At 36.8% G+C, this 22668-nt stretch overlaps 1 protein-coding gene across 4 annotated transcripts in view; it reads right to left on the bottom strand.

The window, feature by feature from the left end:
* Positions 1-17461, bottom strand: part of LOC124845162 (DNA-directed RNA polymerase 3B, chloroplastic-like) — a 31316-nt gene extending 13855 nt beyond the window's left edge. For 2 of the 4 annotated variants that reach the window (XR_015784122.1, XM_088106106.1), the window contains exons 1-10: positions 16590-17461; positions 15736-15939; positions 15524-15657; positions 13829-13898; positions 13294-13352; positions 12854-12971; positions 12506-12619; positions 8658-8789; positions 8134-8550; positions 7743-7793 (exon numbers count right to left, since the gene is read on the bottom strand). Coding sequence is in view for 3 of the 4 variants with exons in the window: in XM_088106106.1 (XP_087962232.1) it covers positions 7743-7793; positions 8134-8550; positions 8658-8789; positions 12506-12619; positions 12854-12971; positions 13294-13352; positions 13829-13898; positions 15524-15657; positions 15736-15939; positions 16590-17357 (2067 nt within the window). In the remaining variant the exon portion in view is untranslated. Of the gene's footprint in view, positions 1-7742; positions 7794-8133; positions 8551-8657; positions 8790-12495; positions 12620-12853; positions 12972-13293; positions 13353-13828; positions 13899-15523; positions 15658-15735; positions 15940-16589 lie in introns of all 4 variants that reach the window. The other 2 variants (XM_088106105.1, XM_088106104.1) reach the window with 2 other exon arrangements.
* Between the last annotated feature and the right edge of the window lie 5207 nt (positions 17462-22668).

The following is a 22668-nucleotide window of genomic DNA, read 5'->3' as shown; positions in this document are numbered from 1 at the left end:
AAAATTCCCTGGTTAGTGTTTGCTACCTCAATACCTAAAAACTATTTTAATCTTCCCAGCTCATTTAGTTCAATTTACTGGACTAGTCTCTGTTTCAAGTCTTCCTTCTCTTTTTCATCATTTCCAGACACTATAATGTCATCAAGATAAACTAGAAGTATTGTTACCCCCACTTTCTGTGAATGTTTAGTAAATAAAGTGTATATATTCTGATTTAAATGTTTAGTAAACAAAGTATATACATTCTGATTTAAATGCTTGTAGCTTCAGGTTCAGAACTTGGATTGGATTCATGGACTTGTCACATGTTTGGTATGCTCTTCCTTTTTGTGTAGACATTGTTGAATCTTGGGACTGCTCTGACCATTCCAGTATTTTTTATGGGAATCCTTTTATGTGGATTGGATTCATGGACTTGCCACATGTTTGGTATGCTCTTCCTTTTTGTGAAGACATTCTTGAATCTTAGAAAATTATGGGTACAAACTCTTGGGGCTGCTCTGAGCATTCCATTCCAGTATTTTTTGGGAAAATTATGGGTACAAACTCTTGGAGTGCTCTGCCCTAGAATTAATTTGCTCAGTTGTAAGTTCATTTTTGTAGGCTTCTGTTAGGTTTCTAGATAGAGGAAACCAGGAAAACCACTGCAAACACCTAAACTCACTAAATAGATCTCGTATTATTGATTCTATGCAACAAGTACAGCCTGAATGCATCCAAGGGACAATGTTCCCTTCACACAGGATGGCAATGATCCAAAAAACATCCCTGCAAACAAAGACCCCCAACTATATATAGAAAGTCTCACTCAACCTAACCAACCAACAACTACTTTCTTTATACGTTTCCTCCTAACATACACATTACATATCCTATCAGCTTCAGTTAGAGCACGTGACAGAACAAAGGGTTCAAGGTGGTCATCACAATTTCCTGAAAGGACTTCTTGGGAGCCAGAATTGCAGAAAAAGATTAAGTTTCAATGAAAGTGACATAAATGGAGATATACAATTTTTAAGAAAGTTTATAACATTTGTAACCTTTTTGAGTTGGTGAATAACCAAGAAAGGCACAACTAACTGCCAGAGTATCAAGTTTGTCTCCATTGTGGTTGTGGGTATGTACCAAAGTTGACCCAAATATTCTAGGAAAGAGGCCATTTGAGATCTGGAAGTGAGGGAGATAATAGTTTTAGGGTTTCAAGTGGACTTTTGTTCTCTAGGCTATGTGAGAGAAAGCCTATTTATCATATACACAGCAGTGAAGACAGCTTCTCCCCAACAACTTTTTCAAATTTTCCCTTGAAAGAGAAGTGCTTGGGTGGTGTTAAGCAAATGCCTATTTTTCCTCTCTGTCACTCCATTCTGTTGAGGAGTATAGACACATTAAGAGTCATGAATAATCTCTTTGGAATGAAAATAAGTATACACATTTTCGTTCAAATAATTCCTAGCCTTGTGGAACCTAAATAATTTTGAAATAATTATGTGGAGCTCGAAATAATTTTGAATCATTGAATGAAAAATGGGAATAATAGTGCTCATGTTAGATTTTGTTCAAGCAAATAGTGCCAAGTAACTCTAGCACAATCATCAATAAAGGTTACAAACACAAACCAACAGCCCCAGGGATATTACATGTAGTATATGGTCTCCATATATCACTATGGATTAATTGGAAAGATTGTGAACTTCTGTTATTGTTAATGGGGAAAGACTCACAGGTGTGTTTGTTAGGTTTCTTGATAAAAGAAACCTATTTATCAGCACTCACACACAGAAAGGAATATCACACACTCCAAAACACTGAAAATACTCCGATTATTAGATTGTAGTCAACAAAACAACCTGTACAATGTTTCCAGGGACAATGTCCCCTCCTACACAGGATAGCAATAATCCTGTTCTCTATTCTTCTAAACCAGAATCCTCATTCCCAGACAAGGCTACCTCTCACTATATAGACTTTCACTGAAAGTCTCTCCCCCCTCCAAACCTCCTGACAACTACCTACAACAACCTATTTTTTAACAACCTTCCTCCTAACATATACATTCATAATCCTATCAATTTAGCCAATTCACAAGCCTCACTATGCAACTTTGAGGTGCCCAGATTTTAAAATTGAGCGGAAAACATAATTTTAAAAAACAGAAAATGATGGATTTCCTAAGCAACAATGATACAACCAAAGAGTGGCTTCATTTGATATATTGAGATGAGACATGGGTCGGTCAACTTTGGATTCTTGGAATGGTTCTAGGTAGTAGAGCCCATTTCTTTGCTGACTATGAGAAATAGAGAAGATTGGGAGAAAATATCCCTTGTGTGTTTAGCATACACATAGGGTAGTTTATTTATAATGTAAGATAAGGGTTAAACCCTAAATACAGAATGGGCTAAGCCCAATTAACATAAACACACAACTTAACATCTAACACTCCCCCTCAAGCTGGAGCATATAAATCATATGTTCCAAGCTTGTCACAAAGATAGTCAATTCTTGGTCCTCGTAAGGACTTGGTGAATATGTCTGCCAACTGGTTGCTTGAGTTAACGAACTCAGTCTTGATATCTCCGGATATGATTTTTTCTCTAATAAAATGACAATCAACTTCAATGTGCTTGGTTCTCTCATGGAAGACAGTGTTAGAGCTAATATGGAGAGCAGCTTGATTATCACATATAAATGTCATGCGAGTGACATCTCCAAATTTCAATTCACTAAGTAATTGTTTAAGCCACACAAGCTCGCAAGTAGCAGATGCCATAGCTCTATATTCTGCTTCTGCGCTGGACCTTGCCACAACACTTTGCTTCTTACTTTTCCAAGATATCAGGTTGCCACCAATAGAGACACAATATCCAGAAGTAGACCTCCTATCAGAAGGGGAACCAGCCCAATCAGCATCTGAATAGCAAACGATTTTTGTATCGTTGTATTAGAAAGTGGGTTTTTTAAGCCTAACTCATCCCCACAAAACCGGCTTGTAAGGTGAGGTTTGCACCTCACTTATATATGTGGGACTTCCAACACACCCCCTTCACGCCGAGGTATAGACATCTCATGCGTGATAGTAGAAATTGGGTGGTCCGATAACGGCCTGATAGCAGGTGGAATAGAAGAATAGAATGCCCACTCAGAACTCGCTAGGATAGACTCTAACCATGGCTCTGATACCATATTAGAAAGTGGGTTTTTTAAGCCTAACTCATCCCCACAAAACCGGCTTGTAAGGTGAGGTTTGCACCTCACTTATATATGTGGGACTTCCAACACGTTGTTAGGGCCATATAGCAAACCTTTTCCAGGTGATCCTTTAATATACTTAAGTATGCGAACAACTGCATCCCAATGGTCTTCACATGGAGAGTTTAGAAATTGACTCACCACACTAACTGCGAAGGAAATGTCAGGACGAGTAACAGTAAGATAGTTTAGTTTACCAACTAATCTTCTGTACCGTTCAGGATCTGAGAAAGGCTCCCCCTGATTTGGTAGGAGTTTGATGTTAGGATCCATAGGTGTCTCAACATATTTACAGTTCATTAACCCTGTTTCCTCCAAGATGTCTAATGCATACTTCCTCTGAGATATGACAATACCATCATTGGATTGTGCTACTTCAATACCCAAAAAGTACCGGAGTTTGCCAAGATCTTTGGTTTGAAAATGATGACAAAGGTGTTGTTTCATCTGAGAGATGCCGAGATAGTCACTTCCTGTGAGAACAATATCATCGACATACACTATTAAGTAAATACATCCAGAACTTGAGTGGCGATAGAACACTGAATGATCCGCTTCACTGCGAGACATACCAAATTGTTGAACAACACAACTGAATTTACCAAACCAGGCTCGAGGAGATTGTTTTAGGCCATATAAGGATTTGCGAAGACGACATACCAATCCAGATGACTCCCCATGAGCAACAAAGCCAGGCGGTTGCTCCATATAAATTTCTTCATGCAAATCACCATTTAGGAAAGCATTTTTGACATCAAGTTGGTAAAGAGGCCATTGTCGAAGAGCGGCCATGGCAATGAATAGGCGAACAGAGGTCATTTTTGCCACTGGAGAAAAAGTATCACCATAATCCAAACCAAAAATCTGTGTGTAGCCTTTGGCAACCAGTCGAGCTTTCAGACGATCAATTGTGCCATCAGGGCCAACCTTGACAGCATACACCCACCTGCAACCAACAACAGACTTTCCAGATGGTAATTCGACAAGCTCCCAAGTTCCACTTTTCTGTAAAGCACTTAATTCATCCAGCATAGCTTGACGCCAGCCAGGATGAGTTAAGGCATCACCCACAGATCTAGGAAGTGACACAGAAGAAATGGATGAGAGACAAGTGTAAAAAGATCGAGATAATCTGTGGTAACTAAGAACAGTATAATGGGGGGAAGGGTTACGGGTAGAGCGTATACCTTTACGGAGGGCAATAGGCAAGTCAGACTCAGTTGCTGGAGCCGGAGGAGACACATGAGGCGGCACCGGAAGTGAGTCATGAGGGAGACGATTACGGCGACTATAAACCTGAAGGGGTGGAGGTGAAGGATGATCCTGTGGTGAATGAGAGTCTAAAGAAGGAGAAGACAAAATGGGTGGAGCATCACCAGGAGGATCACATATAAGAGGAATATCAACAGTAACAGGGAGAGGTACAGAACTAGAAGATAGATGTGAAAAGTAAAAAGAAGACTCATCAAAAGTGACATCAGCAGAGATAAAATGACGATTGAGAGAAGGGGAAAAACACTTATAGCCCTTTTGTGACCGTGGAAATCCTAAGAAGACACATTTGTGAGACCTAGGAGATAACTTATCAAGACCAGGACTAAAATCATGAACAAAACATGTAGACCCAAAAACTCGAAGAGGTAATGGATGCAGAGGGTCTTGAGGAAATAAGATAGAATGAGGGATTTTGTTATCTAGGACGGAAGATGGCATGCGGTTGATAAGATAACATGCTGTGAGAACTGCATCACCCCAAAAACGTGAGGGTACTTGACCATGAATAAGAAGTGTACGAGTTGTTTCAATAAGGTGTCTATTCTTACGCTCAGCCACCCCATTTTGTTGAGGGGTATAAGCACATGAGGTTTGGTGAAGAATGCCATAAGAAGCCATAAACTGTTTAAACGGTTGAGAAAGGTATTCACGGCCATTATCACTGCGTAAAGTGCGAATAGAAACCCCAAACTGAGTTTTTATTTCATTGAAAAAAGATTGAAAAATAGAAAACAACTCAGAACGATTCTTCATGAGAAACAACCAAGTACATCTGGAATAGTCATCAATAAAGGTAACAAAATACTGAAATCCGAAAGTTGACTTGACACGACTAGGGCCCCAAATATCAGAATGAACCAATGAAAAGGGGGATGACGCTCTTTGTGAAACACTACGAGGAAAGGAACTACGAGTATGTTTACCTAACTGACAAGACTCACACGACAAACTTGATAATTTCGACAGACTCGGAACAAGTTGCTACAGTTTGGCAAGACTTGGATGACCTAACCGAGCATGAAGAAGGGATGGTGACTCCATGATTACGCCAGCATGTGGAGAAGGGCTGAGATGATATAGGCCATGAGACTCACATCCTGTGCCAATCATGTGTTTCGAACTCCGGTCCTGCAACCAAACAGAATCTTTGGTAAATGAAATAACACAATTAAGGGAACGAGTTAGACGACTTACGGATAATAAGTTAAAAGGAGACCCAGGGACATAAATTACATTATCAATGGATATGGACGGAAAAATATGAACAGTACCAATACCATGAGATGAGACTCTAGACCCATCAGCCATCGTTACCGAGGGTAAATTACCCGGACATGACAAGGAGGAAAATAAGGACTTGTTACCAGTGATATGATCGGTGGCGCCTGAGTCAAGGACCCAAGATCCGAGAGAGTGAGTCAGACCAACAAAAGGGGTACCTGTGCGTATAACAGAAGCAGATGTAGTGGAACTAGAGTGCTGACGGTCCTCATACCATCTGAGAAATTCCTGAAAGAGTACAGGGTTATTTATGGTATTTGATGAAGTAGGATGGTCTGCAAACGGTGATCGGGGAGGTGGATCAGAATTAGCCATTGCTATAGGTCGAGGAGGACGTCCATGAAGCGCATAACATCTATCAATTTTGTGGCCTAGCTTGCCACAATGGTCACATTTTGGACGTCCTTTACCTAGTTGGCGAGACCGACTCCGATCATCAAGTTGGGCAGCCATGGAGAGGGAGAAACCCTAAAAATCCAAAGTGCTCCGATTGACGCAACGACCACAGATCCAGAAAGAGGGCGAGGAGGCGATCACGGCGGTGCTGATCGGCGGCGGAAAGCTCCGGCGACACGCCGGCACGCGCGGCAGCAGCGGTGACTTTTGCGGCGGCGCGTGGAGGCGCGTGGGAGGTCCGTTCGCCGCGATCTTCGTACCACGGTGGTCGCCCGGCCGAGACGATTCCGATGGTGTGGTCGCCGGTCTATTCTGGAACTCCGGCGACGGCGACGGCGGCGGCAGCGGCGACGGCAGCGACAGTGATGGGTGCCCGGAGACCGTGGAGTTGACTGGAACTATTCCTGTGCTGTAGATACCATATGAGAAATAGAGAAGATTGGGAGAAAATATCCCTTGTGTGTTTAGCATACACATAGGGTAGTTTATTTATAATGTAAGATAAGGGTTAAACCCTAAATACAGAATGGGCTAAGCCCAATTAACATAAACACACAACTTAACATCTAACACTGACCAAGTCCAATCCTCCTCCCTGAGTCCTGCTCTTGAAAAACACACAAAGATCGGGAAAACATTTCAAAGCAATTGAGGTCATATGTTAATTTTTTGATGGAGAAAAGACTTGCCAAGAGTTTTGGAACATGGAGAACATCTTTAAGAATAGGTTTGGAGGGTAAAAGGATATCTCCAAATCCTGCAACTGTAGAAGAGTCATTGGCAACAATAATTTTCCTATTGCTTGGACATGGGGCATAAGAATGAAAGAGTTGAGATGAGTACGTCATATGATCCATGGCTACTGAATCCACAATAGCACCATACGAGACACTCATACAAGAAATGTTACCTCAGAGATCATGAGACCATGATTCAGAGAGTTTCTCATTTAACCTATACAAAGTTCTAATGCCTTGAAGTTCACCAGTCTTTTGTAAAAAATTGGAATCTTCTTTTGTTGATTTAGGATCAAACATCGTGGAGATGCAAATTAGCAACTGCCAGTCTGATGGGTGATTTTACAAAAATAAAACAGCAATAAAGGCTGTTACGATGAAATTGCAGCAACTGTAAGAAAAACCTAGAGCTTTGATACCATTATACATATATATACACACACACAAAAACATACATATGTATATACATACATGCATACAAACATACTATATACATACAGTAAATGTGCAGTATATACACCCATATTTCAACAATTATCAAATCAATATTTTGATTGGGTATGTTTGGTAAAAAGTTGTTTTAAGATCAATTTTGTTCTGATACAACATAAATAAGATTTTAAATAAGAAATTGAGCATGAATGAAGCTAAAAGAGGGAAAAAAATGTTGAAAAATAATCTGAGTGTAAATGTTGAAGAAAGCTATATAAAAACATTAAACAACAGAAAAATCATAAACAAATGAAAGAACAGATTATATAAAGAGTGATTGCAAAACAAAAAAAGTCGGACAAGTAAACCTACCTCATTTCTTCCCAGTGCTGCATAGTGTTGTAAGCCATTACAGGAACCATCCTAAAAATTCATTAGAGCAGCATTACTGAGAAATATTTTTATTCATACAGAAAAAATTATAAACTGAAAAGTAATCTCATACCATAGAGTTTTGCAACAACAAAAAGCCCACAGTGCGTTCACTTAAAGTGTTTGGGTACCAAATTTATATTTTCTTTTTTTCGTGTTTTTTGGTTTTCTCTGTGATTGCATGCTACCTTTCAGATAGTAAAACTTTATTGAAAATCTAATTTTGTCTTGAGGGTCTACACTTAGACTTGATTTGATTAATATGCAAAGAACACCAAAAAGGCACAGTTTCCTTTTTACATTGTTTAAAAGCTTGTAATGAAGAATTTACCTGATGAATTGGAAGATGTGAGATAAAAGAATTTGGTGAAGAGCTTTTTAATGCCTCTGATAGATTAATACAAGCAGTAAGGCACTGAAAAGGATCCTCAGCCGTTAACCACCAACGATTTCCATTAACAGGGTTATCAGCAGAATCAATTATATCATTAATATGATTCTCTATAAATGCTAACCGCCCGTCATAAGATAGCTTCTCAATACCACCAGCATACAAATTTGCCAGATGTATCTTCAACCACCTTAGTCCACACTTTCCCAGTGGCTTCCCTTCTGCAAATTCAAGTAGTCCTCGACACAGATCAGAACCTAAATGATTCAAGTGAGGATGCATAGGATATGCTCTGCCACGGAAGTCAAGATTGTGTGGATAATAAAAGCCTTCCTCGTCCTTCATTTTTCTTGCCACCTGTTTTAATAAATTATTTGGTTTTAATTATCACTGGTGTAGTGAATCATGGGATAGATTAAATGTATCACATGAAAGTTATTCTATAATGAGAGGGGAAATCTTACAGAAAGCTTAAGTTCAGTGTCACATCTTAGAGAATGCCTTTCCATATTAATTTTTTTTGCCTTCCTTAGACCACATTTCCACTCCTGAATTAGCTTTAAATCCTCTACAGGTGGCTTATCTGGTAAAGGAACCTACAAGTCAAACAAGAATATATGCAAAGTTGAGAATTAATTACATGATTGAATAAACAATTTCCAGGCACTTGTATGGATTTGGGCCATTTGGATGAATTTGGAAATTTATGCTGTGATTACCCCAATTCATTCTGGTCCCATCTATAACTTCAGAAAATCTGTCATATAAGGTTGTCAAATGAATGCATTTTCAGTTCATGAAAAGCCCCTTTTTACCTCACTTAGTTGGATAAGGCTTACTTTTACAGAGAATGTCTATCAAATTCAGTATATTCTGCAGTAAAAGGCAATACAAGAAGAAACAGTCTGCATCCCAAGCCTGAGATACTATTATCTTTCAAAATGAAAATCCCTATCCCAAAATTCCATTATTTCCCTATATAATAGATTTCAGTATCTGCTCTGTCCCGTAACTAACTTATACCTACAGTTCCATTTCTTACCTAAAGTGAGAATTAAGGCCTATATGTTTGAGCCTTGGAGTGTACACCTTAAGAGGCTTATCCACTTGGACCACTAACTGAAATCTATTAAGAAGTGAATTTTAAACCTAACTTAACCCAACAAAACCAAGTTGTAAGGTGAGATTTGTACTCACTTATATATATATATATATATATATATATATATATATATATATATATATATATATATCGTAAATTGACCTCATCTCTAATTAATGTGATATCTCCAATACACACCCTTCACGCCAAGACATGTACATCTCAAATGTGGAACTAGATATTTGTAGGTAGTCCAATAGCAACTCAATAATGAGCAGCACAAAAGGCTGAACAAAAAACAAAAACCACGCTAGGAAAGGCTTTGATACTATAATAAAAAGTGAACTTTATGTCTAATTCAACCCAACAAAACCAATTTATAAGGTTGTTACAAACCAACACCTTAAAAGTAAGAAGAAAAAGAAAGAAATGAAGTAAGCATTGATGTTGGATTATTTTGTTAATGGAAGCAGAATACAAAAGGATAACAAATCCCACTACCCAGAGATATGCTCCTCTAGACCAATTTTTACCAAAAAACCTAACTTCCCTTAACTAGTAGTGAAAACTACTACAAAAAGGATTCCCATTCCCCCTCTACGATTGACTTTTTCTTCTCACCCAAATTTTCTTCCCTTTCATCTAACTACTCTGCCACTATGTCATGCCACCTCAGCCATCCAATTTTTCTTTCTCAGATACACTTTTCCCCATCTTGTCTTACTACCTTCATGGGCTAGTGGTTCATGAAGCCCACTCAATCTCTAGGTCTCATCAAAGATGATGTTTTCACTCACTTATGTATTGTAAATTGACTTCATCTCTAGTCGATGTGGGATCTCCAACAAAACCCATTGGACTTAGGTTCCTATCATTTTACCACTGCTTCTAGAATCTTCTTTGTCCTCAAGCCAAGAGGGATAAATTTGTTCCATAGTGTATTCTACCTCCCATGTAGCCTCGCCTCTTCAGCTTGACATCAAAAGTGCATTTCTACATGCCAACCTTAATGAAGAAGTCTACATGAAGTAACCTCTTGGATTTTTTGCTCGAGAGAAGTCATCTATATGGTATGTTGTTTACACAGGTCCCCCTATATGGTCTTAAGTTATCACCTGAAGCATGGTCTCAGTATTTTCAAGCTACCATCCAACAATTTGAATTGATGCAAAATGGTGCTCATCATTCTCTATTTTACCAACATTTTCTCTAAAAATATATCCATCTCATTGTATATGTGGACAACATTGTTATCACAGGTAGTGATTAAGAGGGTATTGGGTAACTAAAATAAGACCCTTGCTCAAATGTTCCAAACAAAAAGACCTTGGACATCTGAGGTAATTTTTTAGTATAAAAGTGGCATAATCCAAAGATGGTTTGCCATCTTGTCGAAGAAAATATGTTCTCAACATTCTAACTGTTAGGATATTTATCCTATTTTATCATGATTATATTGTGTCTAGGGTTACTCTATTTATCATGATTATATTATGTCTAGGGTTACTCTATTTATCATGATTATATTGTGTCTAGAGTTACCCTATTTATCATGTACTCTTGTATCAATTTATTCTTATAAATAGAAGATTATGAGAGGGATCAATTAAGCCCTCTAGAATTATTTTAGAGTTTAATTCTCAAGTCTAACAAAAACCAAGATGACAAATGTTAAGCTTGTAGACACACCAATGGATCCCAAGTGTCAAATTGGTACCTAACCAAGAAAAAACCATATTATGATCCTAGGAGATACAAAAGGTTAGCTGGTAAGCTAAATTACCTCATTGAGACTCATCCTGACATCACTTTTACACTGAACATAGTAAGTAGATTTTTAAACTCTCTTCGTCAAGACAATTGCGATGCAATCACACAAATCCTCATAATAGGCCAAATTTACAAAGATAAGGGAAATACTCTAATTGTTGGGTGTTCTAAAACTAACTAGGCAAACTCACCAAGTGATATACGGTTGACTTCATGGTATTATGTTCTTGTTGAAGGTATTTCAATATCATGGAAAAGTAAGAAAAAAAATGTTATGACAAGGTCAAGTGCACAAGTGGAATATAGGACAATGGCATTAGGCACTTGTGAGCTCATACAGTTAAAACAACACCTCAAAGAGCTTAATTTTTAAGAAAAATCTTAAATGCACCATGTATGGGACAGCCAAGCAACATTACACATTGCCTCTAGTCCCATCTTCCATGAGAGGGCCAAAACTAATGAGGTGGATTGTCATTTCATAAGAGAAAAACTAGAGTCTAGAGACATCACCACTAGATTTGTGAACTCTTTGGCTAACATATTCACCAAGCCTCTAAGAGAACCAAGGAGTGACTATATTTGTAGCAAACTGCCCTACAACCTATGTGCTCTGGCTTAAGGAGGAGTGTTATAATTATAGAAATAAAGATTTGATCCTCTATAGTGGAGAATATTATTGTAATTATATAAATAAGGAATTGATCCTATATAGCAAGGAATATTTAGATTATATGTGTATTCCTAGGAACTTTTAACTAATTCTCGTATCATATATTTGTTATTGAAGAATGTCATATATTCTCTATTTATTGTATTAATTCATTTTTCTCAATATAAATAAAGCACTTGTGTTGTCTCAAAACCCTGTTCCAGCTTAATGTTTCTGTCTTCCTAGAACTTAACACACTCCTAACGAAAACACCATATATAGAAATTATTTTAAATTATGTAGTTAAAGACAATACAAGAGAAAAGAGTTAGGACCCCAATTCAATATATTATTTAATCACTATCAAATAAACCCTTGTCCCCACTATTCCTTTATTTCCCTATATAATATATTACAGTATCTTCTCACTGCTAAAATTAACTTCTCCATCCTTGCCTTATTAAGGCCCTATGTGTTTGGGACTTTAAGTGTACACCTAATGTGCTTCTTCTTATTGGGTCACTAATTGAGACCCATCAGACTTGGATTCCTATCAAGTTTAAAGCCCATTTTACATAGCTTAGTAGTCTAGCCAGCAAAAGCAATAGGTAATCAGGGGGAAATATAGATAATACAATCAATCTTTTATAAAGACTTCAACATCTGCCACATCCCCTTTTATACTTTGAAACGTGTTTATTCATTTTTTTGCAAATATAAAATATATTCATTTGCATAGATAGAAGAATTTTATAAGTAACTAATTATAATTTTTTACTTGTGCTTACGTCTTTGCAATTAACCAGTCCTGCAATGTTACCTCCTCCTGCCCAAATTGACTCAACAACTCCAAGCACTCTTTTATTTACTCGCCATTTGGTGTTTCCAAGAATATCCAAAGCCTGCATAAAACAATTATGCTTTTTGATAAGAAAACAATACACCCTTAGCAGTTAGAGATACAGTTCAGTGAATCTGAAAATGTAGAAGACTACAAAAATTGAAACTGTTCATAAACACTGGTTTGGTAATGCATGCAATGCATCAAATCTTTTAACAGATCATATTTTTACACAGTACAGTCACACACTTTCATTGAACCCAAAAGAAAAGGACTTGAAATTTACATAAACTACCTCAAAAACCTTTTGTATTTGCTCTGCATTTACACTCTTCATTACATCTTGTTGCTTTCTAGATCCATGAGTACGCATAATATAAGATGGTAAGAAAAAGTGTCCGCCCTTGTCATATCTACAAAGAGTGTGTTATAAAATGTTAGACAAACAAATGCATAAACAACTAAACTATGAAGCATTATTATTTTTTTTAAGAGTTAAAAGTTACCTGCATCCTTCACTATTCTCATATTTTGTTTTTTGCAAATTCAGGTTCATTTTTAATTTTAAAAGAAAGCTATAAGTTCATTTACTAGTTACATTTCTTTCTCCTGGATCTTGAAATTTCAAACTCCACATAATAAATCATGTTATAATGATATAAAATCAAAGAAAATTCAGGCATTTCCAAATTTCAAAATACAATACAAGAGAGACATTCATTCCATTTGTCATACCCTTTCCATTTTTTGGGAGGTACTAACATAGGCATGTAAGGTATGAACATATGCTTAGCCTGCAGAAACAAAAACTTATAAGTGAGTCAAAACCTTATGTTACACACTTTTTAGTAGTGCATGCTAACTAACTTAAATGAATTAGTATATCATGTTTAACTTAAGTCTAATTGCATGCTTAATAGCAAAAAAAATTGAGAATAACAGAACAAAGGAACAGCATTTATGGAGAAGTCCAGATTTCACTATTTCAACAAAACTTGGTGATTTTAGATAGAAAAAGACGTTTATACAGATTCATAAAAACAAAGGAGTGAGCATCTATCTTCACCTGCATCCAAATGCTAGCTCTTTTGGGAAGAGGTGAATGAAATTAAAAAATAGTTGTCACTTACAAGAATATCACACATAGAAGATGATACTGGATTTACTTTATAATCATGAAGCTATCACTTCAGGAGTTATCCTGTGAACAGAATAACTTCATCTATGACATAATATTGCTTAAGAAAAAGAAGACAGTGTCTCAACTTACACATTGTTCAAGCCCAACTAGGACTAAGGGATCACATTGTATAACACCATACTTCTTTGAAAACTTTTGCCTACAAGCAAAAAACAGTTATTTGAAATTGCAGTTTATAAACAAATGTGATAAAGGAACTTCAATTAATCCCTTACCTACTCTTTCAAGATATACAGTTAGTCAGAGTGTAAAGAATATCTACTTTGTTTTAAATACATATAGTTGAGGAGCAAGAACTGCAATGTTTATATTTCCCACTTCCCTAGATGAGTTATAGCTTGGTTTAATGCACCATAGGAAGTAGTGGTATCTAGTTCTTCTCTTTTAATATGTTGTCATAAATTACCTTTTTAAGAACATTGAAAACAAATAAATCCATTGTGCTGAGTGAGATAACTACTCAAACAAATTTGAAAAAAACTTGTTTCTCTACTAACATGTATCAAAGCTCCAAACCTATGAGTTGTGCTACCACAAATATCACAACAGGCTTCTTTACCCTAATTTTGACACAACATCGCAAAACAGTGCAATCTCTTCAAATTTGGACGTAAAATGAAACTTGACCACAACACCAAAGTTGAACACAGAGAAACCTTCTATTAGGGCTCCACTCCAGTGTGATAGTAGCACTATCACACACTATTTACTACTACGTACAAAACAAAACTATTAGTTATATTAAGTTTATGAAACCTTTATTTTATAATGAAAACAAAAAAGTAAATAGCTAAATAGAGTACATGCATTGAATGAGTGACATATACAGATGAAATAAGGAAATAGGATAAGCTCAAAGTATTTTTTTCAAATTCCCTTTCATTTAAAAATTTAAGTTTACATGACTTTTAATTTCTTTTCTTAAGAATTGGTGAAGTAAAAAACATATAAATCGTTGAATTGTAATAGGGATACAAAATTACATTGATTCATCCATATACCGTAAGATACAAAACTATTTAAGATTAATCTTGGAATACAGATTGGTAGATAGCCAAAGTGTATCAATAGTAAGATTTGAACCAAGAATAGTAAGATTCTAATAGGTATGTGTCAAACAATAAAAAATATATCAAGCAACATTTTTCAATGAAAATTATTTTACTTGGCCACACTTGAGATTGAAACTCTAAAATAATTCTCGAAAGCTTAAAAGATCCCTCTCACTCTCATTCTATATATATGAAAGTTTGATACAAAGTACATGATAAATAGAGTAACCCTAGACACAATATAATAATGATAAATAGGGTAATCCTAGACACAATGTAATGATGATAAATAGGGTACATATTCTAACACTCCTCCTCAAGCTGGAGCATACAAATTGTATGTACCAAATGTGTCTCTTAGATGCCTCAAATGTGATTATATATAACAAGATTGGAGCACATCAACCATTTAATTTATATGCAGCTTGTGGAGTGTTACTTTACCTTTTTAAGCATTGGACGCTCAAGCCATTAGGTAAGCTCTGCAACTATATTGTTAACTTGTACTCTCTTACTTAGTGTAAAGTATTTTCAGTTTCTAAAGACACATTACATATAACAATCAAATTTCTCGATCACAGAAACAACCAATCTTAACTTCCTATAACCATATAGTGTCACTTATTTGTTAGGGGGCTCAAGCCCCAGATCTTAATTATCAAGTTCTGCCCATCTCCCAGTCCCACCCTCAAAGAAAAAAGTGAAATCTCACCCTGGATGCCACGGTGCGGCTTTAAAACAGTGCCTGAAAGCCGGTCGGATATCAGGTGGAGTATCACCAAACTGGTTAACCGGAGAGTGTACATATGCTGTATCAACTAACAATTCTATTAATCGACTTCCCAGCTGCACAATACAGTTAACTTGTTAAATTCCATGTTTACAACCAAAAGAGATACTACATTTGTAACTATTAAAAGAAACCTTGGCCTGCGTGTCCCGGCTCCAAGGACTGCATTCTTCCTTTTTCAATATCATCTGCACTTCTCTCAGTCTACTTTTTTTAATCAAACTGTTCAAATGATTCCTTTGCTTTTCTTTATTACTATCCAAACTGTCTTGGTCATCAGCCTCTATCTTGTTACTCCGGCTAGTTTTTCTTCTTTCAATGAACTTATGAATCCTAACCTGAAATACAATAAGTTAATTACAACGTCTATAAAAAACCTGCCACAATTATGTTTCAGTCAAGCCAGAAATAGAGGTAAGTTTTCTACGGACTTGGAATAAGGTCCAGTTTGGGTTGATTGTAAACCCTTGTGCTAAGACTTTCCTAAAGCAAGAATTGGTGTTTTAGTTACAGTAGAAAGACTTCTAAAATACTGCAGAGCTAATTTCTTCTTTTGGTAGAATTTTAAGTGTATAAGTTAAAATCATGAAATATGTTTGACTCATTTAACTTCTTTATCCATCTTATTTCTTTTTCTCAAAGTGTTTGCTAAGAAGTTAATCCAAATTGACTCCAAAATCCAATACATTACTAAACCACTTAGGCGTTAGATGGTTATGTTGTTCTATTATTATGCATTGTCGTCACTAGTGTCTTGATACAATCAACTAACTGTGTCTTACACAAGAGTGGTTGGCCACATCAAAGTATAAGTCAACGACAAAGTGGACTTCGCCGACAAAAATGACTAATATTTCAAAAGATAGCTAAGGGGAAGATTTTACCCAACCACTACATTGATGCCCAAGGTTAGTTTCAAGCTATGCACAGTATACCAGACCTAAAACTATACCATTCTAGTAATTTGAAAACAAAACCCTGACATTACCTCCTGTTCTACCGCCATGCCAATATGAACAGCCGCATGAACAAGCTGAACGCAGCCTTCCTCATTCTCCATTACCATGGCCATCATCTTATGCATCACAATGACCGCCACCTTATCGGACGGCAAGTCGTCGACATGGGGTGCAATAGAATCCTGCTGCTTCTTGGAACGCGCACGGTGGGCTTTCTGCTCAGCCTCCACTACGGTCCTGAAAGGCTCGAACCAGCCCAATAGAAGCGCCTTAACGTGCGGCAAATTGGGCGCCAACATCTTCTGGCGCATCTCCCTCTCCAATTCCCTGTACTCCTCCACCATCTTCTGCCACGCCTCGGTCTCCGCCTCAATCTGCCTCCGCCGCAGGCAATTGTACTTTTCCCTCTCTTTCTCCTTCTGCCTCGTCTCTTCCTCCTTCCGCCTCATCTCTTCCTCCTGCATTAGCAACCCCTTCAGGAAGAGCCACGGCGGCTCCTGGACGAAAACCATCGCCGTCGTTGGACTCGCTTCCTCCTCCACCGCCGCAGCAAGGTCTTCGACCACAAAATTGCCATCGGTGGAGAGAAGGTGGTTGTGGCGAAATTGTAGGGTTGAATCTGAATATGTGAGAGGGAATGATGAACAAGAGAAGAGGAACGAGGAAGGTGAAGAAGTCGGTATTAAGAGAAAGTGGTGCGTGCGGTTAGGCTTGCGTTTTATCTGAAAGTGGCTTCTTCTGCTTGGGTTGTGGTATGCGTGAACCTGAGGAGTCGGGAATGGATAGGCCAATGTCATTGCGTTTTAGGTATTGGAGCAGCCAACAGAACGATGAAAATGGTGAAATTTGTGTTCGTCGTTACCAACACGAACCACGCTTGGTGTGAGAAGCAAAGAAATCACAGGATATGGTTCAAACCTCTCTTAAACCTTGCAATGCTATGCTCTGTGGACCCGCACCAGATATTTTTTTTATAACACATTTTCTTCATTTAACTTATTTTCTTAAAATACGAAAAACAATTTTTTTTAATTAGAATTTTGTTTTTAAAAATTAAAACTTCTAAAAACATTTATTATACACTTTCGATACTTGAGAATTTTATCTTAAGAGACATTTTACAAAATAAAAATAAGAGAAAATTTAAAATGTATTTGACTTCTACTCTTATGCGATATTATTGACGGTGAACACTAAGAATTCACTAATATTTTTAAGAATTTTTTTTTAAAACTGGAATGATATTTTAAGAATAATTGTTCTGATGAAACAGACGTTCTATCAACAAAACAAATAAATGGAAAAATGACTCAACCAAAATTCTAATCAAAAGTAAAATTTAGAATAATACTTTTAGGATGAAATTTGAATATATAGAGACTATAGATTGTTAGGTATGTTAGATTGGAAAATAATATTTCGAGTAGTATTAAAGATGTGTTGGTGACAACTGTATCTGACAAACATTATGCAGGAAAGCTAATTTTCCTTTGCTTTCACAAGATCGTGATATTATTAGTAACAATGTTGTTTGTGGTGTGTTGCGTGTGCAGTTTGGAATTGGCCTTAAAAATTTATTCGATAAAATATTGAAATCGGTATAACAATGAAGAAAGAAAAAGAAGAAAACAAAACTTGATCAAAACTGGAAAACTATGCAACAAAGAGAATGGTGCAGTGTAAGCAGAGCATGATTAAGTTGCTCTTATACCATCTTATGATTGTATGTTAACATGAATTTGATTTCTGATGAGGTTTGTAAGGAGATGAAGCTCAAAGCACCTATTGTCGTTTGTTGCATTTCTATTATATATTGTCCTCTGTTCTATAGAGAATCATATTGATTTATCTATTTAGGGGTTCTGCTATGAGAATTAGAATCTTAATTCTTTTAATTGTCCTATCTTTTCAATAATATCATATACATTTCTATTATCTATTGACCTATATTTTTTATGGAAATTAGAATCTCACTTCTGATTTTCCTATCTTTTCAATAATATCATATACATTTCTATTACCTATTATCCTCTATTGCATCTTTGGTATCCATCAATTTGGTCTGATTTACTAGATTTGTCACGCTGGTGGATGCCAAAAGGAGGAAGAAGCAAATCGTCGTATAGATCAAGAAATTAGCAGAGGAAGATAACATGGAGTTACGAGTGAATTGGTGAGCTTCAGGCTCAGGCAAAGGCATAGACAAAACTGGTGGAGGTGATCTCTCTTGGCTTGTCACAAAAAGGAACAGAGGAAGGAGATAAGTCAGTTGACTCGAATAAGAAAAAGGAAAACAAGAGTGTTTCTAGTTATGGGTTGTGCCCCCTTTAGAGGGGTGCAATGAAAGAATTTAGACAATCAGTTTGGCACAATTGTGCATGGAGGGAACAATAATTCATTTCTTCAATTCTCTAGTGAATGACAGTGAAGATTTGTCTTGGGAACAATTGAAGAAAGCAGTTATGAACAACTTACCGTGCTTAAACAACTTGGGATAGTAGAAGAATATATTAAAAGTTTTGAGTATTTGGTTGTTCAGGTATCTCGTATTCTTGATGATCAGTATTTTTCCTATTTCATTACGAGGTTAAAGGTCGATACTAGGGCATGTCTCATGAGCATACAGTCACTGATGTCATTGACGTGTAGACGTATGTTAAATGTTGCTAGAACGCTAGAAATGGAGATGACTCTGTGAAGTAAGAGTGTGGTGGGATGGGTCGTCAAGACTCTTGTTTTGAGTCTGGTAGTAAAGCCTAAGGAAGGACTCATTCAAATGGTGGGAAAAGTAATTTAGGTGTGGAATTTCAAAAGGGAGACTAAGAGGAACCTTGAAAGGGGTATATCTAATGGGTTAAGCCTAAAGAATGAGATGGTAGACAAAGGGAGACATGGGCCACATGATAAGGGCATAAGACATTTATCCTATCAAGAGCTATTTGATAAAAGGCATAAAGGATTATGTTTTAAGTATGGTGGGCCTTACCATCCTTCCCACACGTGTCCATATAAGCAAATAAAAATAATGATATTGGAAGAGGACAATGCGCAAAATGAAGGAAAAGTTGACAAATACACATTTTAAGGTAATAAGACCGACAATCGTAATTGAAGGAAACTACAACATTTTAGTCTCCAAAGTTTGGTGGAAGATAAGTTCACTCGTGCCTACACTCTGAAATTGAAAGGCAAAATTAAAGATGTGTTGATTTTGATTTTGGTTAATAGTTGGGCAACCCATAACTTTATTTCTCAGAAATTGATGGTATCTCTAGATTGGGAACATGAAAATGCGAGAAACATGAAGGTCTTGATGGGTGATGGCCATGTGACTCAAACACAAGGGTTATGTTGCGGCTTGGAGGTGGAGCACGAGGGAGGAAATTTGAAATTGGATGCCTACTTATTTAAGTTGCAAGACATCGATACGATACTTGGAGTATCGTGGCTAACATCATTGGGGGAGACATTGGTCAATTGGGGAGATCAAGTCATGAAGATCAAGATGTCGAAGGACACTCGCATCTTGAAACGACCGATGCATGCACTCTAAAATCATCCTCACTACGTTAAAGGTGATGATTGAGGACAAAGTTGAGGTGCAAGGAAAGGCCAAATTTGAACTATCTTCAAAGCAAAGTAAAGAGTTATAAAGGTTGTTGGGCCAATTTAACGTTGTCTCCCAGAACTCCAAGGGATTACCTTTAGTGCAATCAAAGGAACATGCAATCACGTTACTACCAAGGGAAGGTCCTGTCAATGTACGCCCTTATCATTATCCTTATCACAAAAAAAAATGAGATAGAAAGACAAGTTCAAGTATTGTTGGAAGATGACCACATTAGGCCTAGTCATAGTGCATCCTCTAGCCCAATACTATTGGTAAAGAAAAAATATGTTTCATGGAGTATGTGTGGATTTCAAAGCACTAAATAAGGTCACTATACCAGACAAATTCCCAATTCTAGTGATTGAAGAACTGTTAGACAAATTACATGGGCCTCGTCTTTTTTATTTTCAAAATTAAACCTGAAATATGGATACTATCAAGTGAAGATGAAAGAGGACGACATCCCAAAAATAGCTTTCAGAACCCATGAGGGCCATTATGAGTACTTGGTAATGCCTTTCGGGTTGATGAATGCCTCTTTTTGGCCCTCACGAATGAAGTTTTCAGGTAACATATGCAAAAGTATGTTTTGGTCTTTTTTGATGACATTTTAATATATAGTGTGCATTGGAAAACTCATTTTAGCCACTTGGAGGAAATTTTGGGCATCCTAAGATTCCACTAACTTTATGTTAGTACAAAGAAATGCTTATTTGGTCAAAAGAGTGTGGAATACTTTTAGGCCATATTATTTCCCAAGAAGGCATAGGAGTGGACCTATCAAAAGTCTAGAGTGTACAAGAATGGCTATATTATTCTGTGAAACCTAAATTACCAATATGATTGGTCGGAGAAAATGAAATGCACTAGGAACCCATAACGATATTGGTCATTCGTAGCATTTGGAAAGTTGGAGAGAGAGTCAATTAATAGCTCGTGCAGTGGAGTGGAAAGGCGGTTGATGAGGCCACTTGGAAAGATGAGATCGTGTTTAGGAATCAATTTCCCACTCTCAGTCTGAAGACAAGACTATTGCTACAAGTAGGGGCAATAATGAGACTCGTATGGAGATTAAACCTAGAGAACCATTGGTCCATTCTTATTGGGAGAATATGAACCCTATCAAGTAAAAAGTGTACATGAGAAAAAGGAAGAAAGACATTATGCAAGGATGTTGAGCTGACATAGGTAGTAGGATCAATTCCTTGAGACTATTGGGGGTTGTTATGGTGAGAGAAAGAGGAATTCCGTTATTGGAGAATGTTGATAAAGTGAGGGGAGAAAAATGTTTTGAGTATAAAAAATCATCCTGATTTCTTTGTTTAAGAGCTTTGTTCTAGGAATTGAAGTCTCATTCCTTTTTATTTTTCTATCTTTTTACTAATATCATATATATTTCTACTATCTTTTGTGTTATGTTCTATTTATGTATTTTTGGAATCCATCAATTTCTCTTCATGTTCCAACAAATTTATTTTTGGTATTCATTAAGTTCTCTTCATATTCCATCAATTTTTGGTATTCATCAATTTCTCTTCATGTTCCAACAAATTTATTTTTGGTATTCATCAATTTCTCTTCATATTCCATCAATTTTTGACATCCATCAAATTCTATTATCAAATTTATTTTTGTACTCATTGTAAGAACCTGTTTTTTTATATAGAATTTATTTCCTTCTCCTTCTCTCGCCATTCTTTCCTCCTCTTCTTTCTTGTTTCAAAAAACCCCTAGGATTAAGAAAGTTGTGAGTGTGAGAGAAAGAGAACGACGGGGGAGACTTCTTTTCCTCTCTACGGATGGGATCATTACATGCATGGAAGGGAAGCGTCTCCAACAGTAAGCGTGACTTCATCTCTGCGGCACAACGACCTCCGTTCGTAGGTGCGACGACAACGACATTTCATGACTTTCCTCTTTATGTTTATGGTGATTTGGGGTTAGGGTTTTGTAGGGATTTTCTTCCGACGTCTCGCACTATCTTGGGTGTGGTCGTGAAGGAGAAGAGATCTCAGGTAAGGGAAGTTAGTACTGTATTTTGTAACTAAAATCTGATTTGAATGGAGTTGTTTAGATGTGTTGGGTGTGTGGAATGTGATTGAAAGTAGAGGAGAATGAAACTAAGGGGAATAGTAGGTATTTTTGGTCAAATTAAGGGGGTTTTGGTATGTGAGTTTATGAGTTAGGGGTTAGAAAGAGTGAATTCAGTTTTAAAGCATGTTTAGAGGTGTATTAAGATTTGTTTGAGTTGTTAATTAGTCGAAATCTGATCTAGAAAGAGTTAATAGTACTTTAGTGGAGTTTTGGTTAGTTTTTTTGGTGCATTTTAGGGGTTTTAACTAGTGAGATTTCAAATTAGAAATTCTAGGCTATAGGAGATTATTTGAAATATGTTATTAAGTCTATTTGAACTTGTTCAAGTGGCTAGGATGTATAAATTTGGTGTAGAAGGTGTAAATTTGAGTTTAGGTGCTTTTGTAGTGTCAAAGAATGGTTTG

This window comes from Vigna umbellata, chromosome 2, assembly GCF_029865625.1.
Source record: "Vigna umbellata cultivar VRB3 chromosome 2, Vumbellata_1.0, whole genome shotgun sequence".
In the NCBI taxonomy this organism is placed as follows: Eukaryota; Viridiplantae; Streptophyta; class Magnoliopsida; order Fabales; family Fabaceae; genus Vigna; species Vigna umbellata.
The sequence above is the reverse complement of the archived record's forward strand: the minus strand, read 5'-3'. Positions and strand labels throughout refer to the sequence as shown.